This window comes from Phocoena phocoena, chromosome 16, assembly GCF_963924675.1.
Source record: "Phocoena phocoena chromosome 16, mPhoPho1.1, whole genome shotgun sequence".
Classification (NCBI taxonomy): Eukaryota; Metazoa; Chordata; class Mammalia; order Artiodactyla; family Phocoenidae; genus Phocoena; species Phocoena phocoena.
In genome coordinates, this window is record NC_089234.1 from 31,384,431 (window position 1) to 31,409,525 (window position 25,095).

The window sequence follows — 25,095 nt, forward strand, 5'->3', positions numbered from 1 at the left end:
ACCACTTTCTGCCTTTGGTGTCCATACGTTTGTTCTCTACATCTGTGTCTCAATTTCTGCTCTGCAAACCGGTTCATCTGTACCATTTTCTAGGTTCCACATATATGTGTTAATAGATACTTGTTCTTCTCTTTCTTACTTACTTCATTCTGTATGACAGTCTCTAGACCCATCCATGTCTCAACAAATGACCCAGTGTCGTTCCTTTTCATGTCTGAGTAATATTCCATTGTATATATGTACCACAACTTCTTTATCCATTTGTCTGTCGATGGGCATTTAGGTTGCTTCCATCACCTGGATATTGTTGATAGTGCTGCAATGAACATTGGGGTGCATGCGTCTTTTTGAATTATGGTTTTCTCTGGGTATATGCCCAGTAGTGGGATTGCTGGATCATATGGTAATTCTATTTTTAGTTTTTTAAGGAACCTCCATACTGTTCTCCATAGTGGCTGTATCAATTTACATTCCCACCAAACGTGAAAGAGGGTTCCCTTTTCTCCACACCCTCTCCAGCATTTGTTGTTTGTAGATTTTCTGATGATGCCCATTCTAACTGGTGTGAGGCGATACCTCATTGTAGTTCTGATTTGCATTTCTCTAATAACTAGTGATGTTGAGCAGCTTTTCATGTGCTTCTTGGCCATCTGTATGTCTTCTTTGGAGAACTGTCTATTTAGGTCTTCTGCCCATTTTTGGATTGGGTTGTTTGTTTTTTTAATATTGAGCTGCATGAGGTGTTTATATATTTTGGGGACTAATCGTTTGTCTGTTGATTCATTTCCAAATATTTCTCCCATTCTGAGGGTTGTCTTTTCATCTTGTTTATAGTTTCCTTTGTTGTGCAAAAGCTTTTAAGTTTCATTAGGTCCCATTTGTTTATTTTTGTTTTTATTTCCATTACTCTAGGAGGTGGGTCAAAAAAGATCTTGCTGTGATTTATGTCAAAGAGTGTTCTTCCTATGTTTTCCTCTAAGAGTTTTACAGTGTCTGGTCTTACATTTCGGTCTCAAATCCATTTTGAGTTTATTTTTGTGTATGGTGTTAGGGAGTGTTCTAATTTCATTCTTTTACATGTAGCTGTCCAGTTTTCCCAGCACCACTTATTGAAGAGACTGTCTTTTCTCCATTGTATATCCTTGCCTCCTTTGTCACAGATTAGTTGACCATAGGTGTGTGGGTTTATCTCTGGGCTTTCTATCCTGTTCCATTGATCTGTATTTCTGTTTTTGTGCCACTACCATATTGTCTTGATTACTGTAGCTTTGTAATATAGTCTGAAGTAAGGGAGTCTGATTCCTCCAGCTCCGTTTTTTTCCCTCAAGACTGCTTTGGCTATTTGGGGTCTTTTGTGTCTCCATACAAATTTTAAGATTTTTTGTTCTAGTTCTGTAAAAATGCCATTGGTAATTTGATAGGGATTGCATTGAATCTGTAGATTGCTTTGTGTAGTATAGTCATTTTCACAATATTGATTCTTCCAATCCAAGAACATGGTCTATCTCTCCATCTGTCGGTATCATCTTTAATTTCTTTCATCAGTGTCTTACAGTTTTCTGCATACAGGTGTTTTGTCTCCCTAGGTAGGTTTATTCCTAGGTATTTTATTCTTTTTGTTGCAGTGGTAGATGGGAGTATTTCCTTAATTTCTCTTTCAGATTTTTCATCATTAGTGTATAGGAATGCAAAAGATTTCTGTGCATTAATTTTGTATCGGGCAACTTTACCAAATTCATTGACTAGCTCTAGCAGTTTTCTGGTGGCATCTTTAGGATTCTCTATGTATAGTATCATGTCATCTGCAAACAGTGGCAGCTTTACTTCTTCTTTTCCAATTTGTATTCCTTTTATTTCTTTTTCTTCTCTGATTGCCATGGCTAGGACTTCCAAAACTATGTTGAATAATAGTGGTGAGAGTGGGCATCCTTGTCTGGTTCCTGATCTTAGAGGAAATGCTTTCAGTTTTTCACCATTGAGAATGATGTTTGCTGTGAGTTTGTCATATATGGCCTTTATTATGTTGAAGTAGGTTCCCTCTATGCCCACTTTCTGGAGAGTTTTTAGCATAAATGGGTGTTGAATTTTGTCAAAAGCTTTTTCTGCATCTATTGAGATGATCATATGGCTTTTATTCTTCAGTTTGTTAATATGGTGTAGCACATTGATTGATTTGCATATATTGAAGAATTCTTGCATCCCTGGGATAAATCCCACTTGATCATGGTGTATGATCCTTTTAATATGTTGTTGGATTCTGTTTGCTAGTATTTTGTTGAGGATTTTTGCATCTATATTCATCAGTGATATTGGTCTGTAATTTTCTTTTTTTGTAGTATCTTTGTCTGGTTTTGGTATCAGGGTGATGGTGGCTTCATAGAATGAGTTTGGGTGTGTTCCTTCCTCCGTAATTTTTTGGAAGAGTTTGAGAAGGATGGGTGTTAGCTCTTTTCTAAACGTTTGATAGAATTCACCTGTGAAGCCATCTGGTCCTGTACTTTTGTTTGTGGGAAGACTTTTAATCACAGTTTCAATTTCATTACTTGTGATTGGTCTGTTCATATTTTCTATTTCTTCCTGGTTCAGTCTTGGGAGGTTATACCTTTCTAAGAATTTGTCCATTTCTTCCAGGTTGTCCATTTGATTGGCATAGAGTTGCTTGTAGTAGTCTCTTAGGATGCTTTGTGTTTCTGCGGTGTCTGTTGTAACTTCTCCTTTTTCATTTCTAATTTTATTGATTTGAGTCTTCTCCCTCTTTTTCTTGATGAGTCTGGTTAATGGTTTATCAATTTTGTTTATCTCCTCAAAGAACCAGCTTTTAGTTTTATTGATCTTTGGTATTGTTTCTTTTGTTTCTATTTCATTTATTTCTGCTCTGATATTTATGATTTCTTTCCTTCTGCTAACTTTGGGTTTTGTTTGTTCTTCTTTCTCTAGCTCCTTTAGGTGCAAGTTTAGATTGTTTACTTGAGATTTTTCTTGTTTCTTGAGGTAGGCTTGTATAGCTATAAACTTCCCTCTGAGAACTGACTTTAAAAAAACAGACAAAAAAAAGGATTTGAAAGGAATGAACATGAGATGACTGTAATAACCATTCAAGGCCTAGTAGATAGGAGCAGGTGGCTCAAAGGCAGAGAAGGCAGGTTCGGGGTGCTTGTGGACAGGGTGGAGCTGGTCAGCTGAGACTTATGTTTGTGCATTCTGCTTCCCACATGCCATTTCAGAGAGGCCAGCTGACGAAGAGGAGCAGTGGTCAGATGACTTTGTAAGTATTTGTTCCTGGGACTAGAAGGGTATCATTTCCACCAGGGCCCCTGGGAGGCCTTTATAAAGACTTGTTTCTGAATGACACGCTGGTGGTCAGCTGCCCATCACGGAGGGGAGGTGGCTGGGCTGGAAGGGCCACCTATAGGCAGGGCAGCAATAACCTCACAATGGCTGACTTGAGCAAGCACCATCATGTGCCAGGCTAGGAGCTTCATACTTATTCCCTCATGTAATCCTCATGACAGCCCTATGAGTAGGCATTCTTATCCCCATTTTCTGCTGGTATTCAGAGTACTCACCAGCACAGCCAAAACAGGTGTTAAAATGCTTGAATATTTCCAAATCAGTTGGCAAATGCCTCTGCCCTGAATTCTGCAGTGCCCCATCACTGCTTGGTCCCTGCCAGGAGCCCTAAACAAACTAAAGAGTGAATGCTTGGCACATCGGGGAGTCTCCAGGACACTCCTTAAGGTCATGGTCAGTACCTGGGCTGGATTTGTTCTTAAACAGTTTGGACATCAGCCCTGCCCATTTTACAGGTGAAGAAACCAAGGCATGGAGAGTTTAAGTAACTTGCCATTCCAAAATTCAAACCCAGGCTCTCAGATCTCAGAAGCAGACTTTTAAAACTCAAGGGGCTTGCTGTGACCAAGAAGATATGAACGGACTCTGGGGGCCACAGATGGAGAGGGCTGTCCCTGACCATGATGACACTGGAGTGGTGTGTCAGAATTAATTGTGAACCTCTTCAAGATGGCTCTGCAACCCACAGGGCCCCAGGGGCCACTTCTCTTTGGGCCTGAATCTTATAGAGACAAGACATCCTAAAAACTTTTCTGTACAATGATTATTCGTCACATATCAGATTCATGCAGAATGTTAGGCTGCTCCAGTCTGTGAGCTTTATATCTGGAAGGGATCCAAGAGGGCCTCCACACAACCACATACCCCATAAGGAATCTGAGGCCAAGAGCCTGAAAATGACTTGCCGACCAGCTCTCAATTACTCAGTGACCCAGTAGGATGAGAACCCAGGACTCCTGTCCAGTGCCCAGAATTGAGCCTGAGCCCAGCTCTGCACTGTGTACATCACCTGGAGTTTATTCAGAGTATCAGGAGATGGAAGTTCCTCCCGTTTCAACTGCAGAGAAAATATTTTTGTAAAGAAGGAGTGAGGTGGCCTCACTGTGGGTCACCTAGGCATGGAGAGCCTCCCAGGGCCCAGCAGCACTGATCCCTCAGAAGCACTGCAGCTGCGCCCCCTGCTGGAGGCACACACACACAGGGCCACATCGGAAGCAAAGTTAAGGCGCTGGACCAACCTCCCCCAGGCAACCGAGAAAACTGAGCTCCCTGGCTGGAAGAAGACAAGGTGGGGACCTAGCAAACACAAAATAAAATCAGCCTGAAGAGGAGGGAATGACTTGTGTCCCCAGAGTTAAACAACCAAAATGAAGGTACCAGCTATAGTAAGGATTGATTGAACATTCACTCACAATTTTTACCTTATTGGATTACCTTGGTACATAGAATGAAATCCAGGCTTGTTGCTAAAGCCTCCAGACCTGATGAAATCTGACCCCTGCAGCCATGTCTAGCCTTCCCTGCACCCCCTCAGCAGGGGTTGCTCATCCCAGCCCAGGCACACAGGCCTGCCCTCAGTCCCTACAGCAGGTCGAGGTCCTGCCTAACTCAGCAATTTCAGACTCATGGTCCTTGGGCAGGTGAAGGAAGAGCGGAAGAAAGGAGAAACCAGGGTATCCCCAACCTTCTTCACTTGGTCGGCTCCTTCTTGTACTTCAGGCTTGGCTTAAGTGTCTGCTTCTCACCAGGAAGGCCTTTCCAGCACCCTTCTCCAAGACAGAATCCCTCTTCCCTTTGCTCTCTGTCTCAGGAACCTGATCATTCCCTCAGTGCATCTATGACCAGGCATATCTATTTTATCTGTTTGATTATTTACTTATTTATTATTCACTATTTGTTTGTTGTTGGTCTCCCATGCTAGCATACAAGCACTCTGCGGCCAGGGACTGTGCTCTGAGTCAAGCATGATGGCTGGCACATAGTAGGTGCTCAATAAATATTGATTACATGCATGAAGGAATGGACAATTTGAGAAGATTTTTGTCTGATTACACATTCCCTTCTTCAAAGTTCCCATTAGACTGTCCAAAGTATTGTACTTCCTCAAGTATTGAATGAATGAATGGATTAATTAATTAACAAAAGAAGTTTGTTATATTTTTATATATTGTTTGTCATAATTTAGAATAATTTGGGGGGAGGGGATGTTTTTAAACTCTCAGAAGTTTGAATAGATTCCCTTTTAATTCTCTTGATGAAAAGGCATTCAACACATTCTCCTGTGCTTGAAGTAGGAGGGGCTTGTGGTGCACCTCCCACAGAAAAGACTTTCCAAATGAAGGGCCAGTTCAGCACTTCCTGAGCATCCATTCCCTCCTCCTCAGTCCCTTCAGAGCCCAGGCAGCAGCTCAGCGCATTCATTCATTCCAAGTATGCTGGGTGTGCACCTACCCTGCAGCAGGTCCCATGCTGGGCCCTGGATATATAGTCTCAGTCTGGTCCTCATGGGGGCACAGTCTGGTAGGCAGCCCAGTGTCAGAAGGCGGCTGCCAGGAACAGCTGACGTGGGATCTCTCTTTTTCTACCTTCTCCGCCACCTCTGCCAACCTGGTCCTCTCAGTCAGACTGCTGTGCTGGAGGGGCTGCAAGGACTCCAGACTCCTCCCCGGGATCCACACTGATCCTCGGCCTCCAGGTAATGAAGTCTAGGAAGCCAGTCCCTGCTCCACGAAAACTGAAACAAAGTGGGGTGCCCAAACTGTCCCCCACTCGGGCACATGTGTCTGGCTGCCCACTGGTTCTTTCACTTTCTGAATGTCTATTAAAGCAACTGCTTCTCAGTGCTCATACTGACGTCTCCCTGGGATGCTGCAACAGCACCAATTGGGTCCTTGGCCTGGATGAAGAGAGTCCCTGGCTTGGGAAGCCAGGGTCTTGCCCTGTTCAGCCTCCCCCCGGCCCACCCTTTCACTCCCACTCCACCTCCCAGGCCTCCAGCCTGGGAACAGTCTTTGGCTTCTCCAGAGCACAGGCTCAAATTACTCAACTCCTCTGGGCCTCAGTTTCCGCCAAGTGCAAAATGGGATTTTTAAAAAAACTATCTCCTATGATTGTGATGAGGGGTCAATGAGGTATATACAGTGCATAGAAATGTTAGTTATAATAATAATCATTACTATTATCATTACTTTATTCAGCCTAATTTCATATTCCCATTTGCTATTTCTGACCTAGGGGTTTGGGAAAATCCCCCCTACAGGAATTTTCTTACCTCCCCCCTCTCCCTGTCCCTTCCTGGCTCCCCCATGCCAGGGTAAGGACAAGCACCCTCCTTTGGGCTCCTTCCTCCTTTTATTCTGTCTCCCCCCACTCCTCCAGCCACCTCGGGAAAAGCTCTATTTTCAGCCTCCTTTCTCTTTCCTTATCCCACTCTTCACCCTCTTCCTCTCCTCTCCCACATCTCCCTACGGACTGAGGAGGAAAGCACAGTGCTCGCTCACTGATTCCTTCATTTGTTCCAAACATCCTGAGTGTCTCTCATGTGCTGGCCCTGTCACGGGCCCTGAGGATACAGCAATGAAGGAAACGCTATACCTGCCTCAATGTTACACAATTGCCAGGGAAAGGAGACAGGCCAAAAGGCAGGTACATCATAGATTCATCGGAAAATCATGTATGGCTTGAGCGTCATGTCAGGCAGTGTGAGGGGGCAGTGGGCACAGAGGTCAGAGGACCTCTTAAGTCCTGAATCAAATATTTCCTCCATATGAATATATGTATGTGTGCCACACACATAAACTATCTCTGAACAAAACGCACAAGAAGCTAGTCCCTCTGTTTACCTCTAGGGAGAGGAACTGAGTGGCTGGGAAGACTTCCCTCCTTGTGAACTGTTGGAACTTCAGACTGGCTCAACGTATTTTCAATATGGACTTAAATAAAATTTATATGAAAAAAACAAACAAAAAGAAAGAGAATGGACTCTGAGTCAATTTGAAGTCCTTGTCCCCACAACTGTCCAGCTCTGTTTAAAACAAACCAACCTTATCTCCTCAAAGGTGTCTGTATTCCTGAGCTTCTCCTTACCCTCTCTTATTAAACTTGCATTTTCCTCAACCATCATGATTAATAAAACCTATTTGGTTATTCTATTTTATTGGGTCCTTTTTCTGTCTTCTTAAAATATATTTTATCTCTGGTTGTTCTTTGCAGACATACAGAATTCAGCCACCCTTGGGGTTAGAAGTCCATGCGTTCCCCCAGGATAGTAGTCCAGGTGATACGTTTTGGAGCAAAAGGCCCGGCTTCAGCCCCAGGGCTGCTGCTAACAGCTGCCTAACCCTGGTTAGCCGACCCCTCCCAGCCTTGCTTTCTTGTCCCTCCGTCCCTCCTAAGCACGCGTGGGGCACTGAGCATGGTATCTGTCCTTGCAGGACAGCGATTATGAAAACCCAGATGAGCACTCCGACTCGGAAATGTATGTGCTGCCGGCCGAGGAGGCTGGGGACGACAGCTACGAGCCACCACCCGCTGAGCAGGAGACTCGGACAGCTCACCGGGCCCTGCCCTTCACCAGGGGCGAGTACGTAGGTGAGTCCCCACCCAGACCTTGGGCGCTCGGCCTTCAGGGCAGCAGGGAGCGGGGGGCAGGCCAAGGTCGCAGCATGGTGGGCACCTCCCACTCTCACCACCTCCAAGTGGGTCATCTGATCGCTCACAGGCACTGGAGCCCCCGCTGGTAAGTTTGCCCTTTGGGGAAGGGAGGGGGTATCCTCCCTAAACTGGGAATGTTGAAAACAGGCAAAAGATAAAACAAGCACATCCTGACGTGGTTCCCCACCCCACCTCAATTCCTAATAGTCCCCAGAGAAATCAACCCAAGATTAGTCCCTTCTTCTCTTCTGGCTTCCTGCGTACAAGGTTCTGGAATTTCTCTTGAGATGGCTGTATGGAACCAGGATGACCTTCAGGGATCCCAGTGTCTGCTAAGGCCCCTCCTTCCTCCATCCCTCCCACCGCAGCCCCACGCTGGCAGGCTGTACAGATACACTGAGTCTGGACAGTGGAGTTTTAATTGGGGGGAGGGGCAAGGGGAGGGGATAGGAGTGAAGCCCTCTAAGCCTGGAATTAGCCTTATTGCTTAAAAGGACGAGTCTTAGGTGTGGCCTCCAGGCCTGAGTGTAGCTTTTAATGCCCCCACGCCCCGCCCTCCCCCAAGAAGAAGTCTGTGTTCCATTCTAACAGGTGACTAAGTTCCGCAAGGTGAGGTGGGGAGTGTGTCCACGTGATCACCGTGAGGCCAGGAGTCGTACAGAGCGTCCCTACATGTACAGGGTTTAGTGTCCCTTATCCCTGAGGATAACTTCCTCCTTACAGGGTACCAGGTACTGCCCCCGCTTCGCGCCACATCTATTGAGGACCTACTATGTGCTGGGGCTATGCTAAGCAGCAAGCAAGACAGGCAGACTCCCCGGCTTTTCACAGTTTACAACTTAGTGCTTTCCAGTCACGGCCTACTTCACCTTCTTGATAATCACAAAGGAAGAAAGGGAGGCTCAGAGGAGTGAACTCACTGGGCCAAGGTTTATAAGTAGCGGAGCTGGGATGCAAGTCGGGCCTTTCAGCCTCCAAAGCCCGTGCTCTTCACCACTCTGCTCCACACACCGCAACCAAATCTGTGACCTCGTTCAATCATCGCAACAACCCTGGGAAGGAAGGGGCTGCATCAGGCCTGTTTGACAGACCAAGAAACCGCTATTCAGGACGGTTAAGCGGCTCATTCCAGGTCATACTCTTCGAAGCCTGTCTTCTATGCTTTGCTCCTTCTGATGGGCTTAAATCTTATATTAAGAAATCTCAGTAAACTCCAAGAGCTGCCAATAAAACTACAAAAACTGACAGTCATAGGCATAGTAAAGTAGATGCCTTGGTGCCTGAACGCAGCTACGCCACCAGAAGGAGGCTTCCGAGGAAGCACCAAGTGTAAAGTTAACCACGTACCCTCAACGAGGCAGAAGCGCGGGCCGAGGGCTGGAGCAGGCGCCGGGAGGAGAGCAGAGTGGGCCAGGCAGAGGCAGGGGCAGCTGTACCAAGCTAGGGGCCGGCTGTAGCAGGAGGAAGGAGCAGGAAGCCAGGGTAAGCGCCTGGGCTGGTTCCGGGAAGGGGAACCCACCAGCTTACTCCTATGCGAAGATTTTCCTACAGTGTATCAGTCAGAATGTGTGCTCGCAGATCAACCGGGTAGACTCCCTGTTGCCTAAGCCCTCCACCACGTTATGCAGGTAAGGTTAGTTGTGTATATTAGGCATCGGCTCTGCCAGACACAGGGTTCCTCCTGCTTTGCTGCTTTCTCCCTAATCCCTACAATAACTCTCTGAGGTGGATAACTCCGATCCTCATTTTAAAAATGAGGAATGTGAGTCCCAGAGAGGTTACATAATGAAGAAGCAGCCCAAAGGAGTGCCGCTGGTGGGTGGAGAGCAGGAGCCTGGACTCCTTCCCTGACACCTGGTGAGGACGGTCCTGGACCAGGGGGTACTGACGACTTCCCCATGATTCGAGGACATCATCAAGGGGAGGAACGTATAGGTTCACCCGCATAAGTAGTTGCAACCCTGAATACACCTTAGAATAACCTGGGGAATTTTAAAACTTATAATACCAGGTCCCTCCCCAGAAGTTCAAACTGCATGTCTGGAGTGGGGCCTTGGCATTTTTTAAAGCTCCCAGGTGGTTCCTATGTGTAGGCAGGATTGAGAATCACTGCTCTTAAGGCTTCATGGAGCAAGGTGAACCACTGAGGAGTACCGCTCCCCCGAGACACCCCCCCCCCCCCACACACACACACAAGGTCACCATCCACTCTGTTTAGCAGAGTGTTTGGGCTGTCTGCTCTCCTGGGTCTGTGGGTCTCCATCAGTCCCTAGGAGGATGTTTTTGATGAGGACATTCTTCTGGTTTTTATAATGTAAGTCAATGGGCAGTTGAAATCTTTGCCTAACATGTCATTCTACTCTTTAAGGGAATGCCCCAGTTAATAATGTGTTGGCTACATAGATGCTGGGGGTTTTATACTTTCTAGATCTCGGTGGCTTCTGCCCAGGGAATGATCCAGAATCCGTTCATCTTATGCTTTGTTGTTCTTGTTGTTTTTCCTCTCAAAGACAATCGGTCAAGCCAGAGGCAGTCTCCGCCCTTCAGCAAGACCCTTCCCAGTAAACCCAACTGGCCTTCCGCAAAGGCGAGGCAGGCCGCCACTCTGCCAGCCCCGACTTCTCTGCACAAACCTCAAGTCCCACCCAGACCCAAAGAGCTCCTTGAGGATGAGGTAAAGTAACTCTGTCCAGAAGACTGCACAGACCCAGTGGAAGGCAGGATGTGGGCCGGATAGGGGGAGGGGCAGGACAGTGTGGCCTCAGGCGTGTCTTCCTTCCTCCAGGCCCTGCTCTCTGGCCGGCACTAGCCACCCTGCCCCCTCTAACTCTCCACTGTTATGCTGAAAGGATGTTTTCTTTAAAAATGACATATATGGTCTTATTTTAAGCACTTTCATTTACTAGAGGCATATATATCCATACTGGAGCTGTGCCCCTCTAATTATTCCTTTGAGAAAGAGTCCCTCAGTTTCCTGCAGACCTCTTTCCTCCAAAATATATTTCCCTCTTTATTCCCCATTGCTCCTCTCCCTGTCCTGCCTCATTTTCTTTCCCCCACCTTCTTTTCTCTCTGATCCTCCACCCCCCTCCTCTAAAATGCAGAGGGGTGCAGTGGGACATACACTGGAGACCCCTAGTCTGTAGGAAGACCCTGCACAACCCGTGGAGGAGCTGACCCCTCACTTCCCTCGGCAGCTCTTGCTTCTCACTCCCTCTCCCTAGCCCCGGGTATCCAGGGACCATCTTTGCCGATTGTCCAGGACCCAACTCTCGGTTTCTGTCATCAATCTCCCTTCTGCCAGCACCTAGATTTTCACGTCTTATTCCATATGGAATTGTTCCAATTTAAAAATGAACAGGTAAACCCATTCAGGCTATTGTAGGAATGACTGATAAAGCCTAATATGTTATGGCTCCCAGATGTACTTGTATTTTAAATAAAGTCAAAGACAAGCCCTCAAACTTAGCCATTAGAACAACCCTACAAGTGTAACAGTCTGAGAAAGAAAATAACATTAAAGGCAACTCTTAACCATCACGACATAATCTTACTGCAGCTTCTCGAAGAAGTAACTTGTTTTTATAAATTTATTTATGTATATATTTATTTAGTTTTGGCTGCATTGGGTCTTTGTTGCTGAGCGCGGTCTCTCTCTAGTTGCGGACAGTGGGGGCTACTCTTCGTTGCGGTGCACAGCTTCTCATTGCGGTGGCTCCTCTTGATGCAGAGCACGGGCTCTAGGCACGCAGGCTGCAGTAGTTGTGGCACACGGGCTCAGTAGTTGTGGCTCATGGGCTCTAGAGCAGAGGCTCAGTAGTTGCGACACACGGCTTTAGCTGCTCCACGGCATGTGGGATCTTCTGGACCAGGGCTCGAACCCATGTCCCCTGCATTGGCAGGCGGATTCTTAACCACTGCGCCACCAGGGAAGCCCCAGAAGTAACTTGTTTTTAAATGCCTGTAGATGGTAAAACCTACAGCTTATGAGCATGTTGTGAAATGACCTTCATTTCCACCTTAGAATAATTTGTAGCCCAAGAAGAGATGGAAAAGAGACTTTTAAATAAAATAGAGGCAGCACCCAAGCTCAAATTCCTGCTTTGACCCTTACTAGTTGTGTGACTTAGGCAAGTCAGATAAACTCTCTGAGTCTCAGCTTTTCCTCTCTTCAGGTTATTTTAAAGATTTAATAAAGGAATATATATATATATAATCACTAAATACGGTGCCTCACACAAAGAAGGATTCCATGTATCATATATATATATTGGATTCCTTTCTACCATATTCTAGATTCTTTATAAAATCCAGTTTTCTAGTTTCTCCTGAAGACTAGGGCCTGTCAACACTTGGCCAGCCATGGCCTCAAAGCAGCTGAGCCTCATGGCAATACTCCAGCTCAGCTGTGAATCCCTGGCCCCTGTTTCCATTTGTCATCATCCCCATCACTCATACAAGACTTGCACACACTCTGACTCTGTACATGTCCCATTATTGTTCTATGCCTGCTCCTATAAGTATTTGAGTTTATGACCCCCTCTCTAGAGACAGTTTAAGTCAGGAAGTCAGCAGACTGAGAATGAGTATAGTTTGTCAATCCTCAGTCTGTCTGTCAGTCTGAGAGGGGATGCTGCCCTTTCAGGGTGAGAACAGGGTGGCCGGGAGAATCTGAGCGTGGGACACGGTAGGAGACCATCTGTTAGGGTCTCACCATGAATTCTTTTGGCATTCGGCAAATCCATATGAAGATATCAATTCAGACACAGAATACAAATGAAGACTGTGGGTTATGTGAAGCTCTCCATTTCTGTGACTAACTGGAGGTGGACCCCAGTGGGGAGAGGCCAAGCTTTGCTAATAGCAGCCTTGTGGAGGTGGCTCAGGCAAGTCTGAACCAGTGGGAAAAGGAGAAGTCTGGAGGAGGCACATTCTGGAATGGGCAGATGGACAGTCAAGATGAGAAAGAGGTTTAAAAAAGAAAAAAGAAGCCAACATTAAGATCTGGCTGAGCCATTAGACAGGAAAAGAAGTCAAACAGAAGCATAAATGAAAACGTTTAGCTCTACCATACAGGTTACAGGCATAATATGGGGGTACAGGCTGACCAGAGAGTTGGCAGTGGGAGGAAGGAGCATCTGTGCTATAACAACGAGAGCGGCTAACACTTGACCAGTGCTGTGTGTCGGTGGTGTTCTGAGCACTCTGTATGTATTATCTCATTACATCCTCACAGCAACCCTAGGAAGTGCGTGCTATTATCACCCCCATTACAGATGAGGAAATGGTACAGATGAGGTGCAAAGGGGTTGAAGAACTTGTCCAAGGTCACAGAGGTAAATGATAGAGCCAGCATTGGAAATCAGATGATTACACACTAGATCGCAGGTGCCAAAGAGCTATCCTGTGCCACCTCTCCAGTATCCACTGAGAAGAGACCAGCTCTTCATTCAACACAAATGTGCCAGGGCTTCATTGGTGCCCAAAGCAGACCCAGTACCTGTCCTTGCAGGGCATCAGTTTTGTGCTTTTATGTGACCTTGGATAGATTACTCAACTGCTCTCAAATTCCTCACCTGTAAAATGAGGATAAGTACACCTAACTTAATAGTGGGTATCATCGAAAGAATTCAGTAAAATAATGTATGTAAAGCTATTAAATGTTCACATGAGTTGTATTAAGCAAGAAACTCATGTGGGCATTTAATAGCTCATCTTAACGACTCCTGGCATGCAATGGGGTGAAGGGCAATGGGAAAGTGAAAATAAGATGAATCCGTGGTGCTCCTATTTTTCACATTTAAAGTTTGGGGGAAGGCAAACATGTAAATACCTACAGCAGGTGTCTTAATACTGAACATCTAAACACTGGAGTTGATCTAAGATGATTTTTTAAAATAATCATCTATATTTTAATCATGCCATTGTAAAAGCTGAGGAAGGATTCTAATAGCATGTAGGTTGTGGCAGTAGAACAATCTGCCTGGCTTCACAAGACCAATTATTCATGTAACTACAGCCAGTTTTTTGTGATGTGAACGTGGGATAATGGGGTTTATATCGAAACACTGCAGCACCGTGAAGATGAACTTGTTAGGACACAGATTATGATGGTTCTTGATCGTCTGCTTGTTTTGGCAGGTAACAGCTGTAGTATAGTATTACAGCATAGTACTAGTGGCACCTGCCTTTCTGGGTTATTACAAGGAGTAAGTGAGATTACACACGTAGAGTACTCAGAAGAGCACCTGGCAATAAGCGCTCAATACATGTTTGGTTTTTGTTTCTCCCAGTCCCCATGTTGGCAACCAACCAAGGCAGGTTGTAAAAACCACTTCTGAGATCTGGTTACTTTATTTACCTCTTATAAAATCACTCCCTCCCTATATTTATGGTCAATCGATTATTGACAAAGGTGCCAAGACAATTCAACGGGAAAAATTCGTTTTTTAAACAAACAGTGCTAAGATAACTGTATATACACATGCAAAAGAATGAAATTGTACTCCAATCTCACACCATATATAAAAAGTTAAATAAAACTGGATCATAGGTCTAAGTGTAAGAGCTAAAACTATAAAACTCTTGGAAGAAAACATAAGTATAAATCTTTTTTTATTTTAAAAATTTATTTTATTTATTTATTTTTGGCTACATTAGGTCTTCGTTGCTGCACGCGGCCTTTCTCTAGTTGCGGAGAGCGGGGGCTACTCTTCGTTGCGGTGCGCGGGTTTCTCATTGTGGTGGCTTCTCTTGTTGTGGAGCGTGGGTTCTAGGCACGCAGGCTTCAGTAGTTGTGGCACACAGGCTCAGCAGCTGCGGCTCACAGGCTCTAGAGCGCAGGCTCAGCAGTTGTGGCGCATGGGCTTAGTTGCTCCGCGGCATGCGGGATCTTCCCGGACCAGAGGCTCCAACCCGTGTCCTCTGCATTGGCAAGCAGATTCTTAACCACTGCGCCACCAGGGAAGCCCAGGTATAAACTTTTATGACCTTGGGATAGGCAATGGTTTCTTAGATACAATACCAAAAGCACAAACAACAAAAGAGAAAAGTAGATAAAAGTGACTTTAAAATGTAAAACGTTTGTGCTGCAAATGATACCATAAAGAAAGTAAAAAGACAATGTGTAGAATGCGAGAATTTTTTTGCAAATTATATAACTGATAAGAGATTTAAATCTAGAACATTTAAATAACTCATAATCCAAGAATAAAAAAGACAAACAACCCAATTAAAAGTTGGCAAAGGGGTTGAACAGACTTTTCTCTGAAGAAGATATACAAATGGCCAATAAGCAGACGAAAAGATGCTTGACATCATTAAGGGAAATGCAAATCAAAATCACAATTAGATACCACTTCACACCTACAAGGATGCTTACAATAAAAAAGACAGACAATAACAAGTATTAGTGAATATGTGGAGAGATTGGAACCCTCATACATTGCCAGTGGGAATGGAAAAATTGCACAGCCACTTTGGAAAACAATTTAACAGTTCCTCAAACTATTAAATATAGAGCTACAATATGACCCAGCAATTCCACCACTAGGTATATTCTCAAGAAAAATGTCCATCTACACAAAACTTGTACATGAATGTTCACAGCAATGTTATTCATAATAGCCAATAAAGTAGAAACAACCCAAATGTCCATCAACTGATGAATGGATAAGTAAAATGTGGTATAGTCATACAATGGAATATAATTTGTCCATAAAAGGGAATGAAGTACTAAAACGTGGCTAAACCTTGAAATTACTATGCTAAGTGAAAGAAGTCATGAAAGACTGTGTATTGAAATATTGTATGATTCCATTTATATAAAATGTCCAGAATGGGCAAATCTTAAAGATAGAAAGAAGGTTGGTAGTTGACTAGGTCAGGGGAGGGGATGGATGGGAGTGACTAATGGGTGCAGGGGTCCTCTTGGGGGTGATGGAAATGTTCTAAAGCTAGATTGCAGTGATGGTTGCACACTCTGTTAATATACTACAAATCACCAAACCACTTTACATAGGGGAATTTAATGGTATATGGATTATATCTCAGAAGATTTTTTTAAATATCACTGCTTCTTATGCAGTAAACTCTGAATATACAGCATTTCTGTATTTCTTTTAGGCTGATTATGTGGTCCCTGTGGAAGATGAAGATGAAAACTATATTCATCCCACAGAAGACAGTTCACTCCCATCTGAAAAAGGCAAGAGTTTGTAGTTTTAAGCACCTGAAAACTTCTGCAGTTGATAGAGGCATACAAGACCATTTGGTAGTGAGCTCTGAGGGGCTCAGAAATGACAGTGCCCAGGCCTCTCTCCTCTGTGGCCGTAGCATTTGCCTTCTTTGGCTAGTGGAACAGAGAGTATAGTGAGCAACCCATCTCTGTGTTTTATAGCCTTTACCCTTCTTTCTCCATCCTCTTCCATGATTTAATACTCTCTTCTCAAGGTATAAAAGCACCTAAGTTCTTCTCTTTAGCTCCTCACTTAGAACGGATTTCTTATAAAGCCTAATACTCACAAAGTCATGAGCCACCATGTTGACCTTACAAATATTGCACCAGGAACAGTTTCTGCAGAGGACTGAAAAAATGAAAGAGTAAAATATGCTCTATGTTCTAATTCTTTAAAATTGAGTGCTATCTCAGGCCCATGAGAAACATTTCATTTGTAAATCCTTCACGAAATAACAAACGCAGTTACAAACAAATTATCTTCAAAAGCCCGTGCCACATAGCCTCAGATGAGGTGTGGAGCAGTGTATGATTACTCTGGATATAGTCGCTATGGAAAATATAATCCTGTATAAACACTGCCTCTTCAAGTAACATTACTCATCTAATAAACTTGACTCCAAAGTAGCAATACTCGGTTTTTACACTGCCATCACGTCGCAGCCCTCTCCCACGCCCTAAATATCACCGACAGCTTCTAGACCCACCAGAATTTCTGAATCCACCCATCACCATGAAACAATAAATACAAATTAAATGCTCCCACCTCCACCCCCCATAAACCTACAAAATCCAAGAGGAATGATATGTGCTATGTGTGTTACGTGTGGCAGGGAAGGTGGGGCTATTAATCTGGCCCCTCCATTGTTAGTTCAATGCACGTCTCCTGGTATAAAAACAAACTCTTTCATCTCCTAGACACCCAGTTTGGCAAATGAAATTCCAAGCCAGTATTCACTTTAATTATTAATATATTCATTCTAAAACTGTTTTTTTCTTCTGAGAAGGCTTCTTTTAATGGCTTGTGGGCTTACTAATTGTGTCTCCCATTCTTTGCAGATTCTCTGGTCTGACCCCTCATTTCCACAATGCATTTTTCCATAAGTGTGAATCTCCCTCAGTAGACTATCTACTATATATGTATATGTGTGTGTGTAGACTATCTACTATATATGTATGTGTGTGTGTGTGTGTGTGTGTGTGTGTGTATATATATATATATATATATATATATATATAATATAGGTGTGATTTTGTGTTTCAGCTCCCATGGTGAATAGATCAACCAAGCCAAATAACTCCTCAAAGCCAGCCTCACCTCCAGGGACAGCTTCAGGTAGAGTGTACACATGATTTGGTGGGTTTTTTTCTGTTTTTTTTTATCGTGAAATGATTACATTTGGGGGTTTCATTTTTAATCTGTTCTAAATAAAACAAACAACTCAGAGCAAATATTAAGAAATAATCCCTTGTATTTCCAAATGTCCTAATAAATGGTAACAGAGGCCTTCTCCTCAGGCTCACCCACCGTCTGGGGGCACGTCTGTGAGGGGACCCTCGCCCCCATGCCCCTGTGCCTCTATCAGACAAGTCCTTTTTTTCATCCTACCTCTCTGGGCACTTGGCTGGCTTGCCCTCCCTCCCTCCCCTGACTGAGGACGCCTGCACCGTTCGGCCTCAGCCCTCTGCTCTTCCTTCGGAACGTCGTGCAGTTAAGAGCTTGGGTTACGGGCCAGGCATCCCAGTGCTCCCCATTATCAGCTGTACCACTTTGGGTCTGTACTTCACCTCTCCAAGCATCACATTTTCTCATCGGTAAATGGAGATGATAGCCCGTGCCCTGAGACAGGAGAATTCTGAAATGGTGAACGGGAAATTCTTAATGCAGTGCCTGGCACACAGTAGGTGCTCGGTAGAGTAGTATTTTTCACTTCTTTCCGGTTTATCCATTCTTCTGGCTTCACTTCTCTGGTCTAAGCTGATAACTCTCTGGTGTCCAACCTTGACCTTTCTTCCCTTCTGAACACTTTGACCTTCCCACTACCTCAAGCTCAGTGCATCCATCACCCTTACTCTTCGGGCATCCTTATTCATCTTTACACATCAGCCTCCAGGCTCCATGTCTCAGAGTGCCCATGTTCTGTCCCCATTCTGCTTTGCTTTTTCCTGAATTTGCTGTTCTATTTTAGTTGCCACCACCTGAGCCAGGCTTTCTTTACTTTATCACTTCATACCTTCTGTCTTACAGAGTCCACTAGCCATAATCTTGCCTCTAGGCTCTCTCCTCAGTCACTGAGATGAGCTTCTGACCCCCTCCAAATGTTGCTAGCTTCATTCCATTACAAAGTTAGTTTTTACCATGTCATCCCTACCCAAACCATGAACACTCAGTGGTTCCTAGATGTCTCCTGTAGGGTTTGGCAACCCCCAGACTGAGGCCCACAGTACTGAGTGGCGCCCATACCCCAACCCTTTTACAGCACAGAGAGGTGCAGGAGCTTCCTCAACAGCATTCTCTCCTTCTCCTCTCCCCCACCCTGTACCAAACACACACACACACACACACACACACACACACACACACACGCATGCACGCACGCACGCACACACACACACACATTCCCTTCTGTCCCAGACCTGAAGGCTGAACACAGAGACTGGGAGACTGACCTCTGCTTTCAGGGACGTGCTCCTTGAGAGAAAATGAAAGAAGAGTATTTTTAAAAATCTTTTCCTAGACTCATTTCCTGTGCAATTGCTCACCCTCTTCACAAGTTCTTATTTTTCCTCCCCCTCGGAATCCACAGGCTCTTTATACTTGGGGACTAGAGGTCAGAGGCATCTTATCCAGCTCATCTTAATTTCTGGGAACAAATGTCAACACACCAACCTAAAACGTCACGGCGAGGTCGCTTTGGTCCCAACTGAAACGGAGACTCCTGACACGTGATAACTCAGAAGGGCTGTTATTACTGGAACAGAGAACCTTTCACTGAAACAGATAAATGAAGGCTTAAACCCTCCTTTAGAGTAATAGTTTAATACTCTCTGGTGCTTACATCTTAAAATGCTCTTCTTGCCTTACACAGATCTCTCCTTCCTAAAACACACCCAATACTCCAATCAGCCTGTCTTTCCCATAAGACTCTCAGCTCCATGTCTTGCTCATAGCTGTGTTTCCAAGGCCTAGACAGGACCTGGCTCAGAGTAGGTGCTGAAATGGTAGATGGGTCAGTTGGTTGAGAGAGCGATTGAGTACCCCAACTCTGGCTGTCTTTAAGGAATCACATGGCCCCATCATGAAGGCATTAGCCCACTGGATTTTTTATTCATTCGTTTTTATATTAACCTAGTATAGCTATATTTTATCACTAGAGGCATCAGATGAAGAAATCAAACCTGAACAAGAAAATAATTTCCTGGTTAAATGATTATTGGATATAGACAGGAGGAAGTTCAGGAGGAGGAAGGAAGTGAGATAACTGATAACTTGAGCGGGGGGTGGGGGGGTTGGGGGGGGGCGGGGGCGGGGTGTGGGTAGGGAACAAACCTGCGCAGTTAGAGCGAGTTTCTGAGTGTGCAAACAGTACAGTTTTCAGAGATGATTTTTATAAAAGGAATAATCAGACTACTTGCCTGTGTCTTTAAGTAACAGATCATTGTCTTTAAAGGCTTCAGAAAGTTCCCTGATAGGCATCATGAAAGTGCTAAGGTTTCAGGGTTTCTGTTAAAGTCCCATGCCACGACACTTGCCTCTGGTTAATGTTGCTTTTGGCTCTTTGATGGCTAATAAGGTGCTGGCCGCAGATTACATAGCGAATTAGGTGCAGAGGTAGGCTCTCCCTCTCCTTCACGTTCCATACTGGGAAGTACAGTAGCAGGAGTTAGCACAGACTCCAAAGCCAGAGGGTCCAAGTCTTCACTCACTAGGTGCCAGACTTTGAGCAAGCTAAGTAATCCCTCTGTTTCTTAGTTTCCTCTCCTAAAAAAAATGAAGGGGAAAATGGCACCTATCCCTAGGGGTATTGTGAGAATTACGAGTAAAAAGACACGAATCACACTCATAAAATGATAGCTCTCTGTGACTTATTATTGTTATTGCTCAGAATCCCTTGTTCAACCTGCCTTGATTCATGACCAGTCTGGCACATCACCCGGTACACACCTCAGAGAAGTGTTTCTTCCTTTCCATATAAAGTTTTACTCTAAATTTCGGGGGTTTTCAACCTCAGTACAGTTGGTGTTTGGGGCTAGGTGATTTTTGTTGGAGCTGTCCTGTGCATCACAGGCTGTTTAGCAGCATCCCTGACCTCTGTCCACTAGATGCCACTAGCACCCCCTTCCCCAGCAGTGATAGGCAAAGATTTCTCCAGTCATTGCAGAAAGTCTCTGGGGGAGGGGGACAAAATCACTCCCAGTCAAGAAGCACTGGTCTAAACAAACTGAAAGACTGAAGTCCATTGCGACTTGTCTCTAAATGAGCATTTAGAAGAAGGCAGCACAACCTCTGGCTAATTTGTAGCTTTTGTCAGAAAAGGGTAGACAGAGCATGTATTTCTGAGCTTGCTCTAAGTAAACAGCATTTTTAAAGTATTCTATCTCTTTATTTCTTAAATTAGGGGAGGAGTTTAGGAATTTACAATGCCCTGCTAATATGCAAGCAGAATTTTACCCGTAGCCCAAATTATTCTTAAGTTGTTAAATTAAATCTCTTTTATGTATTTTGTAAGAGTTCATATAGTACCTGAGAGTAAGGGATGCTTCGGCTAGTATGCAAGCCCCACTAATGATAATAGGGTGTCTATAACAGCTAAAAGAGAGTTAAATCCCAAGGGCTTACAATGCCAACACTGAGATCATTAAGAATAAGGAAACCTACCACCACTGTATGCAAAACTGAAAAGAGGATGATGTATAAAATATACGTGGTAGAAGGAAAAACGAAGGGTAAATTGTTTTCCAAGTTAAGAAACTTCAGTAAGCACCAGCTTGTGCAAGGCCTGTGCTGTTAAATCAAACCTTAACATAACTTTTTGCTCCCTATGATTTAAACAAAGATGATTTTTCTCTTTTATTAATATGCTTTTGGACACATCTCCCTCTATTGCATCCCCAGTTTCTCCCTTGGAGCTTTCCAACCAAGAATTCAGCTTGGCCAGGAAGCAGGGATCCTGGCAATGAGAAGGGTACAGTGTTGTCCTACCCCAGCCATGCCCCGGGGTCTGACTTCAGCCAGGGCGGTAGAGAGGGTCACTGGCCTACGAGGAGTAACTCTCCATCCTCCCGTGGGCATTCACAAAAGCAGCCCTCTGTTTCACTAACCTTTCCCCACATAAGGGAGAAGCAGCAAGTGAATCTGACATGCCAAATCATGCCCCAGAGTAACATTATGAGATATTGGCTAGAGAGGACACTGCCTGCCTAGGCTTTCAACTTGAATGGCCTTGGTTTCCAACCCTGGCCCTGCCTGTTAACCCCTCTGAGCCTCTGTTTGCTCCCCTTGATGTTATGTGAGGCTTAGAAGTGGCACATGTGAAGTACCTGGCACAGTGCCTGGCACCTAGAGATACTGCCGTGGTAGATAACAAGATGAGAAAATGAAAATAGCAATAATCATATTTACTGAGATCCTTTATGAGCTATAACTTATGTATCATAAAACTCACTCATTTTACACGTATAATTCAATGTTTTTTGTAAATCATTACATTTATAGAGTTTTGTAACCAGCACTACAATCCAGTTTTAGAAACTTTCTGTGCCTACCCCAACTCCAAAAGAGCCATTATGCTCATTTGTGGTCAATGCTGTTCCCATCCTCAGCCCTGGGTAACCCTGATCTGCTTTCTGTTGCTATAGAGTTGCCTTTTCCAAACATTCATATAGATGGAGTCATATAACATACAGTCTTTTCCATCTCACTCCTTTCACTTAGCATAACATTTTTGACCCTCAAAACTTTCAGTCCCTTTCCAGCAATATTATTTTATATTCGGCTAATTCTTTACATGTTCAAAGTTACCTTATTACCTAACCACAGTAACTCTGTGTTAGATAAAGTAGCTAGTGGCATCCCCATCTCACAGAGGGGGAAACTGAAGCACAGTGGCTCGTAAGAGGTCACACAGCCAGTTTGGTGGCAGAGAAATAACTGGAACCCTGTCTTCCTGATGCAAAACCAGAGCTTATACTGGACTCCACCACCACAGAGGACAGCCAGCATGCCCCTCCCTCTCCTCTGATTGCAGAAGTTATTTACGAGGAGGGAAGGGGAAAGGAAGACGTTGGCCAACTGTTTGCAGATATGAAGGAAAGGGAAGCTTAGTAAAGAAGCCAGGCAGTAGATATGACAACAATAACATGCTCAGGCCAAGCGAACCCTTGGTGAAAAGAGAGGGGACCCCTGGGAGGAAATTCTGACTTAGACCTTCTTTCTGCTTCCTTATTTTTCAGACGAGGGAATTTTTTTCTCTTCCCCAAAACTTTCTATCAACATCTATGAGTAGCCAAGTGTATTTTCACAATGTGAATCTTAAGTATTGAGAATGTGAAGAACAATATCAACTTGATACCCTTGCTAGTAAAACACAGTTAGATTCATACTACTACACATTCAGATGACATTTCAGTTTATTGTCGGAGGAAATGTTAAAAATTCCATATGGGGCTTCCCTGGTGGCGCAGTGGTTGAGAGTCCGCCTGCCGATGCAGGGGACACGGGTTCGTGCCCCAGTCCGGGAAGATCCCACATGCCGCGGAGCGGCTGGGCCCTTGAGCCATGGCCGCTGAGCCTGCGCGTCCGGAGCCTGTGCTCCGCAACGGGAGAGGCCGCGACAGTGAGAGGCCCGCGTACCGCAAAAAAAAAAAAATTCCATATGCAGTCTCTTTCTCAAAATGTTTTTAAAAATCCCATCCGGGTCAGCTTACATCTAAGTAAGGGTTACATGGGAGGGGCCGTTCCTTCACCAGATGCCACTGGTGAGTGCTTATGGAAATTAGCCCTATGTAAGGACTATGTGTAGAAAGAGTAAATGGGCTCTGAGTGAGAGCCTGAAGGCCTCTCTCTAGTCAAGTACATGAGAATGAACTTTATGATCTCTGTGTTTAGTACTTTTCGAGGACTTTTTCCCTTTTTTTGTGTTTGGAATGGGTGGTCCTGTCAGATGAGGTAGCATGGGGGTGCATGTGTCTTCTCTTGTTATAAATTCTGAGAGGGCAGAAGCCTATGTCTACTTCTTCAGCTCTTCCACAGCCCCTAACACAGTGCCTCCAAGGGCTTTACACATACCAGGTTCTCAATAATTCTTGGTAATAGATTATTACCTCAGTGTTTACTTATGTGTGCTTTATCTTGCAAACTCAAATACATACTGTAGGCAAGTCCAACCTATATGTACAGAGTATCCCCTTTAAGTCCATTAGGAATTGTGGACTTATAAATGTAGTAAGTTCTTAATTAAAACATTTATTCAGTTCAATTTAATTCAGTAGAGAGCCTTTATCTCACTGAGCAGTAATGTCCAGGCAGGCGGTATCAACCTGAGAGGAGGCAGCTGGGACGTGCTAAGGGGAGCTGGCTTAGCTCTGGTCTCTCCGCATCCAGGCCTGCTGCCTATCTCAGCAGTGAATCTCTGCCTGTCTCTCACCTTCTTCCCTCATAACGATGCTCTGGCTTCTATCTTCAGGTAGAGGGAGGGGAAATGGGCGCGGGGGACAAGGCCCTCTGGGTCCCTTCTGTGACTTCAGAAGATGAGATTTGGGTAATAGCTTGCTGCTTCTCTCCATTTGTTTATTTCTGCAATGAGCAAAGGCCCTAAGAACTCAGAGATGAATGAATGAATGAGTGTTCTCCAAATGTGAGGTTAGGTTTGTGTACTGTGTAAATGTGGTTAGGAATGAGCAGTGTCTATAGGTGTGATCAGGAGTGGTGGGTCTGTGCCCCTCTGTCTCTAGGCACTGCTGTTGCACACATTTGTGCAGTGCATATAGATACAAGTGTGAGAGCTCTTAGCTCCCTTCCATAGGAACCCTTGTGAGCTCTTATTGAGCCCACAGAATCAGGGGCTCTGAACTTGTCCCATGGGGGAAATGAGAAGGTCATTTAGCAATGTTTAGATGGAGTTCCTAATTAACATCCTAGTTCTGAGCTTATAAATTGGCATTTATAAAATGTTTCATCACCTTTGCCTATAGGTTTTCCCCAAAACTTCAATGTAACTACTTATATATGCTTAGCTGAAAGTAAGAAAAAATGTGCATGTATTTCTAAGCCTGCCAGCAAGGCCAGCTCACTGTGACCATCAGCCCTCAGTTCAGGGCTAGAGACTGACCTGTGTATATGTCTGCGCAGGTCGAAAGAGCGGGGCCTGGGACTCTAAGTCAACCTCTTCACCTGCTGCACCATCCCCACTGCCCAGGGCTGGGTAAGTTCCTGTTGCAGAGAAGCAACTCTGTGAATTCAGTGTATGGTCTCCATCACTGCTGTGAGCAGAGCTGCCTGGAATCCACATAGGAGTCCTGCCTGAGAATCTGGGGGCCAGAGGGGGTGTTTTTCTGCTGTTTCCATTCAGAAGAGCATACCTGCCCAAGCTCATATGCAGGTGCACCTAACATTACAATAGGTGTGTTCCTGAAGAGTGTGGAAATGAAACCCTATTGCCCTGGTATTCTCCACACCCATGCATGCTTCAAGTTGGACTAGGGGTGTCCCTGCTGACATCAAAAACTAGTAGTCTTTCCTCCCATAAACTTCTAGCTAAATCTTGAGCTCATTGACTTGTGTTCCGCAAGACACAAGCTCCAGCACCTGAATAATTTTAAGACCCACTACTTTCTACTCCTCGGTTTCTCTTCCA

General features: G+C 44.7%; 1 protein-coding gene across 1 annotated transcript in view; it reads left to right on the forward strand.

Annotated features, from left to right (window-relative positions):
- BLNK (B cell linker) overlaps nucleotides 1–25,095 on the forward strand; it is a 75,479-nt gene that overhangs the window by 33,513 nt on the left and 16,871 nt on the right. Inside the window, exons 4-9 of the mRNA XM_065893971.1 lie at nucleotides 3,225–3,265; nucleotides 7,785–7,941; nucleotides 10,515–10,678; nucleotides 16,129–16,210; nucleotides 17,505–17,576; nucleotides 24,591–24,663. Of these exons, the coding sequence (XP_065750043.1) occupies nucleotides 3,225–3,265; nucleotides 7,785–7,941; nucleotides 10,515–10,678; nucleotides 16,129–16,210; nucleotides 17,505–17,576; nucleotides 24,591–24,663 (589 nt within the window). The remainder of the gene's footprint in view (nucleotides 1–3,224; nucleotides 3,266–7,784; nucleotides 7,942–10,514; nucleotides 10,679–16,128; nucleotides 16,211–17,504; nucleotides 17,577–24,590; nucleotides 24,664–25,095) is intronic.